Genomic DNA, 13606 nt, shown 5'->3' on the forward strand with positions numbered 1-13606 from the left:
TAAGGCTAATGGAGAGGAACCGAAGAGTGCCCAGTTGCAAATTGATTTACAGACCTTGGCATTTATTACCCCGTTCCCAGTTCTCCGGTTGGGATTTGAATTATTGCTGCAGAGCAGTAAGGGTTAAAATAAGATTTTGAAATTTACTCAAGGGGATTTTTTCTGCTGTTGCTCAAATACATTTTTGATTAGATTTAGATGTACTATATCTTTTGCATGTGTGAAATACTTTTTACTGACAATCAAGTGACATTTCAAGACAAGTTTTATAGCAGTTGTGTTTCCTGCTTAGAGTAAAACTTCCCAGAGTTTGGAAAATATAATCTTTGAAATTTCAGACTGATATTCCCAGCATTTTCCTAATCGCATGTTTCGATAAAATACTGAATCCCCGCTTCAGAGCCACTGAGGCAAATAGCTCAGGTATGAGAATGGAATAATTTGCAATCATTATCACAAGTACTTCTGCTCTTGTAGTGAGTAAAAGGTCTAACTCCATGAAATAATGAAAAGAAATTGAATGCTGGGTATGGTATAGGGGAGCCAGTGAGGAAAGATGTTGGCATGGTGCCAAGGATAAAGGGCCATGTCCTTGCTGCCTATCTTCTATTTCAAAACCTGATTTTTTTTCCTAATCTGATTTTTAACATTGCTGATAGAAATTATATTTGTAATAATAAAAAATTAAAAAAAGAAACTATATTCGTGTGCTTCACATGAATATATTCACAAGTTGAATATATTGAGTAAAATGTTTCACATAGTTAGACATCTGTACATTTTCAAGAGATTAACCACTAAAACCAATTTCACAAGGGAAAAGCCTTTTGTTCTTTGAGTAAAGTCTTTGTCTTCTTAGTTCTGACCTGGAGATGGCATCTGTTGTGGTCCTCACGGTACAGCTTGGCTGTTTCACAAGGTATATATATGTACGATGTTTTCTGTAGGAATATGATAGGTGGTAACTGTATGTAGGGTCCTGACAGTCTTTTAAATCCTTTGGCCCACATGGGAGTAATGATCATTTAATATTCTTTGGAGCCCTCGTTCTACTATAACATATAGTAAAAAAGTAGAAATGTACAGGACATTTTGGAGAGAAGTTTATTTTTGAGAAGTTTATTTTGTACTTACTAAAGGGAACGCTTTCCCAATAATTTGAAAATCATTCCCTTTGTTGTAGCTGAAATTTCTTCTGTAATCAGTACTTGTTTAGTCACACAGGCCTTGCTTTTAAAACCTTTCTTTGAGATTAGTAAGCCTTCTGTATCATTGACTCTCTCGTTGATACTTGATGTTGTCACCATACTCAACTCAGCTGAAACTTTTCGCCCACAGGGACGGTCAGCACGGGGAGGCTGCTTTCCCCGGGCTGGCACTTGCATGGGGGTGAGGTGCTGGCTTGGTTAACACCCTGAGCTGAGTTAAGGGTGCCGGCAGGTGTAGGGATCCCAGACAGGCTTGTAGTTTCTTTGAAGTCATGTTTTCATGACACAATAGCATACCTATGTCCATAGCACAGACCAAAGCGCAGACCAAAGAGCATTCCATGCTGAAGAGAAGTCATGTGTGGAGTAAGTGGTTTTAGATGGTTCAACTCCTGTGCTGTTCCATTAATGCAGACAATTAAGAACAGACATTTTTGTTCGAAGAAAGTTGCCCATGGATTTCTAGCTAATGTTAAAGCTGACTTCAGTATATCATACTCCTCTGAAATCCCTTCTATCTTTGGGATGCTTTGGTGATGATGGGATTACATTTTGTGATATCTTTGTTAGAGTCAAACTTACACCTAATGATTTTTTAAAAGAAATTAACAAAGGTGATTCTTTAAAAGGAAAGAAATACATCTGCCTAAATCTGCTATGTACTTTGCACCCATATGAACAGTACTTTTATAACTACAGAAATGAAGTCATCAGATAAGAAATCAGTTATTCCTTCCCCTTTTAAAATTGTACAAATTTGACTGATACCTTGAACAGAATCCTCAAAGCCTCGCCTAGATTTTTGCCACCTCTGAAATGGTTATTTTGTGTTTAAGTCTCCATAATCTAAAGGTGGCAAATTTGTGTTGTCTTATGCTTGGGGAAGGAGGTAGGAGGCACGTAACATCCGATGTAACATATAATCTTACATGTTAAACGCATCTGGGTTAATTTTCAGTTTGATCTAGGAAACGTGAGTATTTAAAATTTGAATCTTCTTATAAGTGCTGTTAGTTGCTGGGGCACCTGGTTGGCTCAGCCAGTAGAATGTGCGATTCTCAATCTCAGGGTCATGAGCTCAAGCCCCACTGTGGTCCTGAAGTCTACTTAAAAAATAAATAAATTTAAAAATGCTGACAGATCCTAAGAGCTAGTATATTATAAAACCTTTTGCCACCTGAAATAACAAAATGAAAATATTAAGGTTGGTTTTTTTTTAAAGATTTATTTATTTATTTGAGAGAGAGAGAGAGAGCGCATGAGCAGGAGAGGCAGAAGGAGAGGGAGAGAGAATCTCAAGCAGACTCTGTGCTGAGCACGGAGCCCAACTCGGGGCTGGATCCCAGGACCCTGAGATCATGACCTGAACCAAAACCAAGAGTTGGATGCTTAACTGGCTGTGCCACCCAGGCTCCCCTTAATGTTGGTTTTGACAACAGCCTTGTCGCTTTCGAATATTCAAATAATAAGCCCGTGTTCATAGCAGCATTATTCACAATAGTCACTAGGTGGATACAACCCATTGTCCATCAACAGATGAATGAATAAACAAAATGTGATATATACATGCTATGGAATATTATTCAGCTACAAAAAAGAATGACAATACATTCTAAAACATGGATGAACTTTACAAATATTATGTTAAGTGAAATAAGCCAGAAGGAAAAATGTATGATGCTACTTTTATGAGGTACCCAGAGCAGAGACAGAAATTCATAGAGACATAAATGTTTTATAAATGTTATGCATTTTGGACAAAAAAATCCATCATTTTGAAATACTTATATTATTATAAATTATTACTTTCATGTCCTATGATATCATCCTCAATAATTATTTTTGTCACCTGCATAGTTTTATGATTATACTTACAATTATTAAACTAACTTGAAGTTTTAACACAAACACTCATGGCCAATCTTCTGCGACCATGATTTCCCAATTTGCAAGTTCTTTATTTTGATTCATTTTTCAATCAACGGAAGTGCCCCTTGAAGGATTTTTTTTGCCCCAGAAGAGCCATGGGTGGCATGTGATCTGAGTCATTGCAAATTTAAGGTTGTCCCCTATCGCCGTCCCACAGGAGTAATAACTTCACTGGATTTTAAAATCTTAGGTCCCAACCTTTTCATCTCTAAGTTCAGGAAATGTGTTCTCATTGTCTTTTGGAATTTAATGTGACAGAGACATCTGAAGCTATTTTTATTTTTATTTCTTTAGTGATCATCTGAGTTTATGTGTTACAAACATTGGCTTTTTTTCTGTATCCTTGTAATTAACAATAGTTCCTCATCCATGTCTGCGTGTGAGCTCCTCTGTGCTGGTTTTATGGCATAAAGTTCCTTTGAGCTGCCTATCCCTTGGATTTGCTTGTTTTAAAAAATATATATTTTTAGGGGTACCTGGGTGGTGCAGTTGGTTAAGCATTGGCTTCTTTAAAGGTTCAAGTCATGATCTCAGGGTCATGGGGTTTGGCCCCATGTGGGGCTCGGCCCCACGTGGGGCTCCAAGTTCAGTGTGGAGTCTGCTTGAGACTTTCTCTCTTTCTCCCTCTGCCCCTCTCCCCAATGCACCCTCTCTCTCTCTCAAATAATAAATAAATCCTAAAAAAATTTTAAAAATCACTTAATTGTGGTAAAATACATATAACATAAAATTTACTATCTTAGCTTTTTCAACCTACAGTTTAGGGGCATTAAGTCTGTTCACATCTTCGTGCAACCGTCAGCACCGTTCGTCTCCAGAACTTTTCCATCTCACAGAACCGAAACTTTATACCTGTTAAACAACGACTCCCTATTTCTTCCTCCCACTGGAAGCCAGCGTTCTTTGTTCTGTTTCTCTGAATTTGCAGGTTTCTAGGTGCTCGTCTAAGTAGAATCATACTGTGTATGTCTTTTTACGACTGGCTCATTTCACTTAGCAGAATGTCCTCAAGCTTCCTCGGTGTTGTAGCTTACTGCAAGTTTCCTTCCTTCTTAAGGCTGTGTATTCAAGGGATATATTCCATCATGAGTATATGTCACATTTTGTTTGCCCATTCGTTCATTGGCGGACACTTGGGTTAATTCTATCCTTTGGCTATTGTGAATGGTGCTGCTGTGAACACAGGTGTGTAAACATCTAAGAAACCCTGCTTTCAGTTCTTTTGGAGAGAGACCCAGAAGTGACTCATATGGTACTTATATTTTAAGTTTTATATACTATAATTTATAAACTATATTTTATAGTTTAATTTTTTCATACTGTTTCCCATAGTAGCTGCACCATTTAAAAACCCACCAACAGTTCACAAGGGTCCCGTTTCTTCACATCTTCGTCCATTCTTGTTCATTTCAGGTTGTCTTGTTTTGTTTTGTTTTTGATAGTAGCCACTGTAATGGGTGTGAGGTGAAGGTTTGCTTGGGTTTTAACTCAGTAACATTTTCTTCCATCGGGTATGATTCCTCTGATCATCTTTTATGCCACTTGCCCTTGCTTCTTAGGGAATAACTTTTAATACATAGGTTGGCTTTGTTCTCTGTCCTCCATCATCTAATGTCTTTTCCTTTTCTGTTCATGTTCTGGAAAAGCACGTCTACTGGGTCAGCTCCCTGATTCAGCTTTCCAGCCTCTCCGTTCTGCTCCTGCTTGTTGACAGACAGTCTGTTCTGCTTTTGTGTCGTTTCCTAGATTTGTCTTGGTTCTCGTCTGATGTCTCTTCGAGTCAGCCTGGTCCTCCTCCTATCTTTCTGTCTCCTTCTCCTACAGGCGGGTGTTAGGTGCTTTTGAAGACAAAGCGCTTTCAGAAAGGTGCCCTTGTTCCCCCAGTGCTATGTGTCCCGAGAAGTCTTCGGCATTTTTTCAGAGGCCTTGGTTGTCTCTTCAGGTTGAGGAATTGCCAACAAGCACAGGCCCCTTGTTTCTCACCCTTCCTGTGGCCCCTTTGGTGGAGGGCGGCCCTTCCTAGATCTCTGGGGAAGATAGGGTGGTGCCCAGCATCGAACCCGGGTTTTCTTGTCGAGGCCTCAAGCGCAGCTCTGTCTGGCTACGGTCGAATTTTTCTCACTTTTGTCAACTAGTTATCTGGTGGAACAAACCAAGAATCACAAACGCGTGGCCAACAGGCTGCTGACAGCCCCTGGGCCTTGTGTGTTTGGTCTGCGTGAAGTCTCATATGTATCGTGTTAATGCCTTAAAATGGGCCACAGGTTCTCCAGCTCACCACAGTCCCCACCCCTCCGAGGGCTTGCTTCCCTCGTTTGCAGTCTCTGCCTGGTGCCTGAGTCCGTGACCCCCACCCCACGTGCTTAGAGGGGCCAACACACATTAGATCTCAGTGCACCCAGGATCCCAGCTCCCTTCAGTTCTCAGGGTGCTGCCCACAGAGCTCGGGCCTTTAACTCATTCACCAACCCACACGGATTCACTGGCCCCTGCCATGCGCCCCTGTAACGCTTGGGGCTGTGAATACAGCCCTGAGTATGACCCGGGGGCACCTGTCTTCTCTCTGAGGTCAAGTGAGGGCGAGTTGCTAATGTGTTGCAAGAAGGGGTGGCAGCAGCTCGATACAATCATTTCTTTATCTTCATCTTCATTCTCTGAGTCTTCCCCTAGTTACCTAGGATTTAATCACTGTGATCAGTCTTTTTTTCCTGTAAAAACGTTGAAAGTAGATCAACTGAGCTGGCAGGAAAAAGCCTCACTGTTTTGCTTTGTAACTAAAAACCATCTTAGATGTGAGATTATTTGAAGTAAAAAAATAAAATTCCGCTGTATGCTTGCCTAAGACTACTTGAGCTGGGAATTACCCAACAGGTGGGCAGGCTAGCACAGAGCAGGGAGGTGGGTCTCAGTTTTACAATATCCGGCTTCTTCATTTGGACTTTTCGCAGCTTGTTCGTCTGATAAGCCACCAGGGTCCTCCTGAGGCTTCCTGGCCATCAGGACACTGGTTGGAGAGCAGAACTGCCCGGGAAAGGGGCCTCTGTAGGCGTTCCCAGAATCCTGACTCTGCAGACCAGTTTTCCACCTCTTGGCCGTTGCATGGTGGAAAATACATCAAGCAACTCGAGGGCCATCATGCTGACTTTTTGAAGAGCAAAAGGTGTGGATGGGACAGTTAACCATCCGCAGATGCAAGTAATTTAGATGCAAAGTAAAACTGCATTCCAACAGGCCTGTTCGGCTCACTGCTTGCTCTGTTGGTGACAGGTCAAGCGATCTTTCTGTTCCGGTCATCCATTCATTGTATCCTTCGACATTTGTATGCTGGAATTTACAAAGGGCTTTTCAACAGTTATTTCTTGTTTGCTGATGAAATGGCAGCATTAGCAGAGTTCAAGGCTGTGGGAATGGACGCCAGAACCTCTAGAAGTGTGGTTAGAACCGCTGTGCGCCCCGTGCTTGGCATCTAAGCCAGCCGGCCTCGTGCAGGGTCCATGGCAAGGTCATGTGCCAAACTCAGCTCCCGCAAGTCTGCAGCTTCCACTATGTCCACGAACCCTAGGCGTTTGCTTTTCGAGATGTATCTGTCAATTGACTGAAAAAGTTTTTTTTTTAAGGTTTTTTAAAATGTATTCATTTGAGAGAGAGAGCAAGCACGAGTGGGAAGGGCAGAGGGAGAGAGAGAAGCACGCTCCTTGCTGCTCAGGGAGCCTGACTTGGGGCTCAATCCCAGGGCCCTGAGGTCATGACCTGAGCTGAAGGCAGATGCTTAACCGACTGAGCCACCCAGGTGCCCCTGATTGAACACGTTTTAAAGAAGCGATTTTCAATTCTGAGGCATGTAAAAGCATTAGGCTCTTGCGAGCTCAGAATATGTTTCAAGAAGCTTTCAGAGCCGGATTCTGATTCATCACCTGGGAAGAAATAATCAACGCCTCCTCTGGCGGCTGTGTCGGGCTCCGCTGTGTTGGGCCCTAATGAGGACAGAGACGTGCAGGTGCCGCCCCTGCAAGGTCTGCTCGCCTCCGTCTTCAGCGATAAGAGCAACTTTTCGTACCTTGGGACTGGTGTGGACAGGGAGCCTTTAGGAAGCGTATGAGGGAATCCTTGCTTAGGAATAGCCAATTCTGCAAGGACTGTGCGGAGACCCAGCTCTAATCTGTTCTCAAAGGAAACAGCCTCAAATGCAAAAAACATGCAGTTTAGCCAATGGTTTACAACCGTGGCGTGTTTATCCTTCTATCCTTTAATCACAGACGAGCCCGAGAGACCTGAAGTCTGTGTCGAGATCTGTCCTATCAAGTAAACTCCCACTTGAGTCAGTTGGGATGTACACTTAGAGGACCTAGCCCCAGGGGCCGGGTGTTTTCATTCACTGCATAGGTTCTGAAACCAGGGCTGGAGGAGGATGGACACTTACCCAGGTGTCTGCCCCTTCCCCCTCCCTCCGGCCGCTGAGCTTTCCTTTCGTGACTGCGTATCCATGCACCTGCTTCGCAGGGCAGGCTGTCTGTAGCCTCGGCGGACTGTAGGGGCCGTGGTTTGACTCCCTGCTGAATTCCCAGCTCTGAGCTTCTCCCAGTCCAGGCCCTGCCCCATACCCAGCACCGTCTTGTACGTGGATGCGTTTGGTCCCAAGGGTAACAGGCTGCGGAGCGTAACAGGGTAGATGGGCTGATAGGGTCACCACCGCCAGCAAGAAAAATGCAGGAGGTCGAGTTCATGTATTAGATGGAGGCCTCCTGTTTCACATTTGATGTTGGTCCTCGGCCCTCCACATTTGAGGGTTAGACCTCGGCCTGCTGGTCAGGTGGAAGAGTTGCCCACAGGCACAGAACAGGTGGCAGATATGGTCGTCCAAAGGAGCGTGAATTTGCCGCCGGCCCCGTTAATCTCTCCACCTGGTTCTGATTCCCTGTTTGCCTTCAGACACCGGAGGGGGACCTTCCAAAGGGCTGAGTTCTCAGCGTTTTCGGTCAGTTTAGTAGATTAGATGTTCGATTTTACGGTGCAAACTTTCCCTGTCTTTCTGGAGACAGATCACAGTTGAACATATTATATATTTTGGTTCTGAATGGTAGCGACTGATTACCAAAATTCTGTTATCACGACTATAAACGCTCTGTGTATTTTCCCCTTGTTCTGGTCACTAAGCATTGGGAACCATAATTTAATTACTCATCAGAGAACATAACAGTTTCTCACTAGATAAAGGGGAGGAAGCTGGTTGATGTCTTCTAACAACTACTAGAAGTCCGTAGAGAAAGAGGGTATTTTAAAAACATGTAGTTGGGCATATATTTGTGAATTGATTTAACATTTATAGCAGTTGTAAGCATTAGCTTAGCAAAATCCATTTGAGTTCATATATAGCCTAAAAGAACCTAATGGAGAACTTATTTCAGTGAATACTTTATAGACAAGAATTGCCAAGTTGACGTTTTAATTTTTCTTGAACTTTCATAATCCAGGAATTGGCAAGTTTTGTGGCACATTATTTTAAGGGTGTGAAAAACTTGTAGTATCTATGTGTTTACTTTTTACATCCGAAGAGGATGTTAACAATTCTGTATTGCCAAGGCTTTTTGAAGCTGAGGGTGGCTTCTCCAGAAATTCAGGAACTGTCAAGAGCACAAGGCATTGGGGACCTTTGGTTTCAAGCAGTGAGATACAAACGGCCCTGTTCCTCCCCCGAGACTGAAGGAGATGCAGGGATACAGAGGGACCCTGGAAGCTGCTGGCAGAGCAGCTGGCCGAGAAGAAGCCATTTCTCACGTGGTCCACTCGGACCCAGGTGCCCCTGATCTCCACGAAGCACATGGATCCCACATTCCAGACTTCAGGTCCTTCCAGGAAACTTCTCGTCTACTCTTAGCTCTTAGGAAACATTGTGGTTAACTAACCTTAACCTATCCTGGGGATGATCTCCGTCCTGGCCAAATAGACTGCATGGGATTTTTTGTTGACTATCCTTCATGCCGTTGTTTACTGCTGTAAACATAGTAAATTGACCATTTTTATGGTAATTTTGTTTCTCCTTGTATGTTCATTCAGAAAACATGAAGTACTTAGTATGTGCTGGTCACACACATATGTTAGTATGTACACATTGCATGTACATGCTACATATAGGATAAAATAGACCCGCAGAGACTCCCAGCTTTGCTGCTAACTGGGCAGATCACTGGACCTCTACAGGAGATCTGTAAAGCAGGGGTTGGGGCCAGAAATGTGAACTCTGAAGACCCTTGCAAGATGAATCTCACATGACACTGTCTACTTACCTCTTAGGAGCCAAATGCAGCACCATCCACGTCTCTGTCTGAGGCTTCCTTTCTGCTTGTTTTTCAGAAATGTGAAAATAAAAACGGGAGAATGGTTCTTTGAGGAACGAGCCAAGAAATTTCCAACTGAAGGTAAGTGCTCTTGAGTTTATTTCCTAAAGTAAAATGATGTACTCTTAGTTTTAAAATATTTGGTGTTGAGACTTTTGAATATAAAAATTTTTACAGGCTGGGGCGCCTGGGCGACTCAGTTGGTTAAGCATCTGACTCGGCTCTTGATTTCAGCTCCGGTCTTGATCTCAGGGTCGTGAGTTCAAGCCCCACGTTGGGCTCCATGCTGGGCACAGAGCCTACTTAACATAAACAAACACTTTACAGGTCATGGTGGACAGGCCTTGCCCTTCTCACCCGTTCTGTTTGGTTGTGCTTTCTGTGCTTTCCCTTTGGCCCACGCTGCTCAGCACCTCTCATCGTGAGCTCCCCTCGGTACCCCAGCTCTCACGGCAGAACTCCTGGAGTCTCCCCGACTTCCTGCTTGTGGGAGTGAGCTCTCCCTCCTCCAAAACACAGCAGGTCTGGTTTGTCCATCTCTCCCATAATCATGGAAAGTGCGTCATGCTGTATTATTTGCATACTTCTCTTTCTCTCCATGAGCAGAAACTGTGCTTTTCAAATCTTGTTAGCGCCTTATGGCGCTGAGCCCAGAACCTTGTTCGTGATACTTGAGCAAAGTGATCGACGAGCTGAAGGCCCCGGGGAGTGAACGGTGTTAGAATCCGGCAGAGGCTGATGATTAGGAAGTGAGCTCAGGTCATGAGTCTATGAGTGCAAGTGTGCATATGGTCTGGGCACTTGGGATATCTTATAAAGTATTTGCAAAGCTGATGTCATGGTGTAATTGGGAGCTGGGGCCGGAAACCATGGGGAGAACTAATTCTCTCTGGTAACAGCAATGTCCCATCAGTATGGGAGCTGCACAGACAAGAGAACGACTTATCAGACAAAGGCACACGCATGTGTCACCAAATCAGAGCATGTGCCCGCATGCTCTGGGACTCGCGTCCGTCCACAGTGGTAACACGTCCTCTGTGACGTGGGTCAGCGGGGACTGCACACAAGGAGCCTAGACTGACCTAGAGGGAACGGGGTGGCTTGCAACCCTTCTTTCTTCTGGAAAAAATGACCTTTGAGATAAAGAAAGAAGCTATTTAGCCACGACCCAAAATGAGTTGGCAAGGAAAAGAAGCCGTTTGTCGGGGGCGCCTGGGTGGCACAGCGGTTAAGCGTCTGCCTTCACGCTCAGGGCATGATCCCAGCGTTCTGGGATCGAGCCCCACATCAGGCTCCTCTGCTGTGAGCCTGCTTCTTCCTCTCCTACTACCCCTGCTTGTGTTCCCTCTTTCACTGGCTGTCTCCATCTCTATCGAATAAATAAGAAAAAAAAAAAAAAAGAAGCCGTTTGTCGGAGTGGTGACACTCAGCTTTTATAAAAGGCGCTGTTAGCCAAGGTTGACATTCATTCGGCATTACATTCTCTCCTGGATTATATTCCAGACTTTTCTTACTCAAGCAAAGATGATGCTTCTGCAGAGTTGCTTACAAATCTGGAAGGAAGTCCAATGCTAACGGGTATGCTCGAGCAAAAGGGTGAGCAAGTGTGTGCGGCGTCTCCCAGGACAGTGTTTCTCAACGCGTTTCCTCACTGCCCTCTCTCCTGTCCCAAGCAGCCTAGCTGACACTTTTTCCTAAATCCTACCCGCCCATGAAAGTTTCCTACCCCAGGTATATTTCTGTTTCTGTACTGAGGCCTTTGGGAGCACACTAAAACCACCCTTTTTGCCTCCCTGGGGCTGTCGTCCCCATTTAGGGCATAATCTAGACAAGCATGGCAGCGTGAGGTCTAAGTTTTATTGCTTTGTTTTGTGTCTTTAAAATATTTTTTGTTGGGGCGCCTGGCTGGCTCAGTTGGTAGATGTGAAGCTCTTGATCTTGGGGTCGTGCGTTCAAGCCCCACATTGGGGAGTAAGTTGTTCTTAGAATAAAAAAAAATACTTTTTTGTTAGGGGCTGGGGTCTTCTTCAGGTGGTAGATTCTCATTTTTTTATTCTACTTCATATCAATGGTAAGACTGTGGGGAGTAAAATTTCTGTAATTTCTCAATAATCACTCTGTGAAGACCTCTCCTGGAAACTTTTTAATACACTGTTGAAAGTTTTAATATCATTATTTCAATGAGGAAAATGAACCTTCCTGCCAGAACACCTGTGTGCAGCATGCGTGTGCATGTGTGTGTGTGTGTGTGTGCACGCACACACGTGTGCTCCTTACCTTCTCATCATCTTTCTGGTGCTCTTCCGGTGAGGAGAAGTGAACGGAAACAGTTAGGCTAACCACCTGACATAAGAAGAGGAATAGGATAGGAATGAACCTGAACTCCTGGGTTTCTCTTTTTGTCCAGTGAGTTTCCACCGGAATGGAAAGATCAAGAAAAGAAAGTAGACAATGAACGTCAGCCTGAGCAGAAACCATCCCTTTCTCTTATTGTTTCTCCTACGGTATAAAAGAAACAAACAAACTGAGCCAGCCAGGCACCCCCAGACTTACAGATTTTTTTTAAAAAACAGATTTGTGATCAGACTATACATAGGCTTTAATCTTTTAAAATTCAATATAGCACAAACACTTTCTTATGCTATTAAGAGGTGTTCCAGCATCCATTGATCACTGCACAAAATACATCAGTTGGATGCTTTATCTTTTATTCAACCTGTTCGCGTGTCGGGGATTGCATCATTGCATTCAGAATTTCCTATCACAGATAAGTCTGTGATGAACGTCCTGTACAGGTATCTAGGCATCTCTGGTTATTTCCTCTGGAGAGAAGAAGGATGACGGGTCAAGCATGAGAACCCTTGAAAGGCTTTGATGTATTTCGCCAGATTACCCTCAGGAAGTGTGTGCTCCTTTGCCCCACCCTGAGCAGGGTACGTGAGCTGTCCTACCACACTCCGGCCACCACGAACTCCTATCCCTTGAAACAGGAGCTCAAATTACATTTGTTCTGAATGTAAAAAGAATATATATTCATTAAAAAAAATTGAGAAGCGAAGAAAAGCATAACAAATAATGTTAAAAAGACCATGACTTCGCCCTGAAAACTTTTGTTAACATTTTGGTATACCTCATATCTGTTCTTTGGTGAATCAATGTATCTATGTTTGTGAGGGTCTATGCATGCGTGTGTGTGTGTGTGTGTGTGTGTATACACAAATATATACATATACACACAGAACTACACATACATTTTTAAAAGTATTGAGATTAAGCCATTAAGAAATTGATGTTTTTAGGTAAAAATTATTGAATGAAGGCAATTTTTATGAGCCAAGCTAATAGATTTACATAATGGAGATCAAATTGTATATACAGTTTTATACCATTTCTTCACATACTAATTTACAAAGAACATTTTTCCATATACTTATCCATCATCAACTACATAATTTCTGATGACTGCATTTCGTTCCAACATTGGAATGTGATGTCATTTATTGAACCAGATTGCCATCGTGGTACAGTGAGGGAACTTCCGGTTTTGCCATTACATTTTTGGGAGTTTTAATATTATTAATATAAGTGCAATGGACATTTTGTAGGTAAATCTTTGGCACATCTGTGACTATTTCTAGAAAGAGAAGGGTAAGATGAGAGGTTAGGAACATGGCCCCCAGGAAGGGTGTACCCTCCTTACCAGTAGGAATTGTTCTTAAAAACAATCCAAACTCTATCAGTTTGATAAAACCACATTGGTAGTCTGAAATGGTTTCTTGTCATTTCACTTGAATTCATCTAATTCCCAACGAGGTTGAGTATGTCCCACCTGTTTGGACTTCTGCAGAAGTTCTTTATACATTAAGGCTCTTAGCTCTTTTCTGTCCTGTTAGCTGCACCTGTGTCCTTATGTTTTTTGACAGAAGAAGTTTTTTCTTGGGTATATGCAGTCAACTCTAACTTTTCCTGTAGAATTATTTGAGGGTGGAGCTCTGAGTAAATGCGTGAGTGAATGAATGAAGTAAGGATGGAGCTGCTTGGAGACGCAAGGTGATGTTCCCTGTAGAGAGTTCTTTTCCTTTTTAGCATCCAGAAACCTAGAGCCAAATTTAATGTCCAGTTGAAGGAATTCCA

At 43.2% G+C, this 13606-nt stretch overlaps 1 protein-coding gene across 3 annotated transcripts in view; it reads left to right on the forward strand.

Annotated features, from left to right (window-relative positions):
* Positions 1–13606, forward strand: part of SYTL3 (synaptotagmin like 3) — an 84438-nt gene that overhangs the window by 19757 nt on the left and 51075 nt on the right. For all 3 annotated transcript variants that reach the window (XM_034669396.1, XM_034669395.1, XM_002915112.4), the window contains one exon: positions 9489–9553. In XM_034669396.1, coding sequence (XP_034525287.1) covers positions 9489–9553 — 65 coding nt within the window. The remainder of the gene's footprint in view (positions 1–9488; positions 9554–13606) is intronic.

Source organism: Ailuropoda melanoleuca, chromosome 10 (assembly GCF_002007445.2).
Source record: "Ailuropoda melanoleuca isolate Jingjing chromosome 10, ASM200744v2, whole genome shotgun sequence".
NCBI classification, from domain to species: domain Eukaryota; kingdom Metazoa; phylum Chordata; class Mammalia; order Carnivora; family Ursidae; genus Ailuropoda; species Ailuropoda melanoleuca.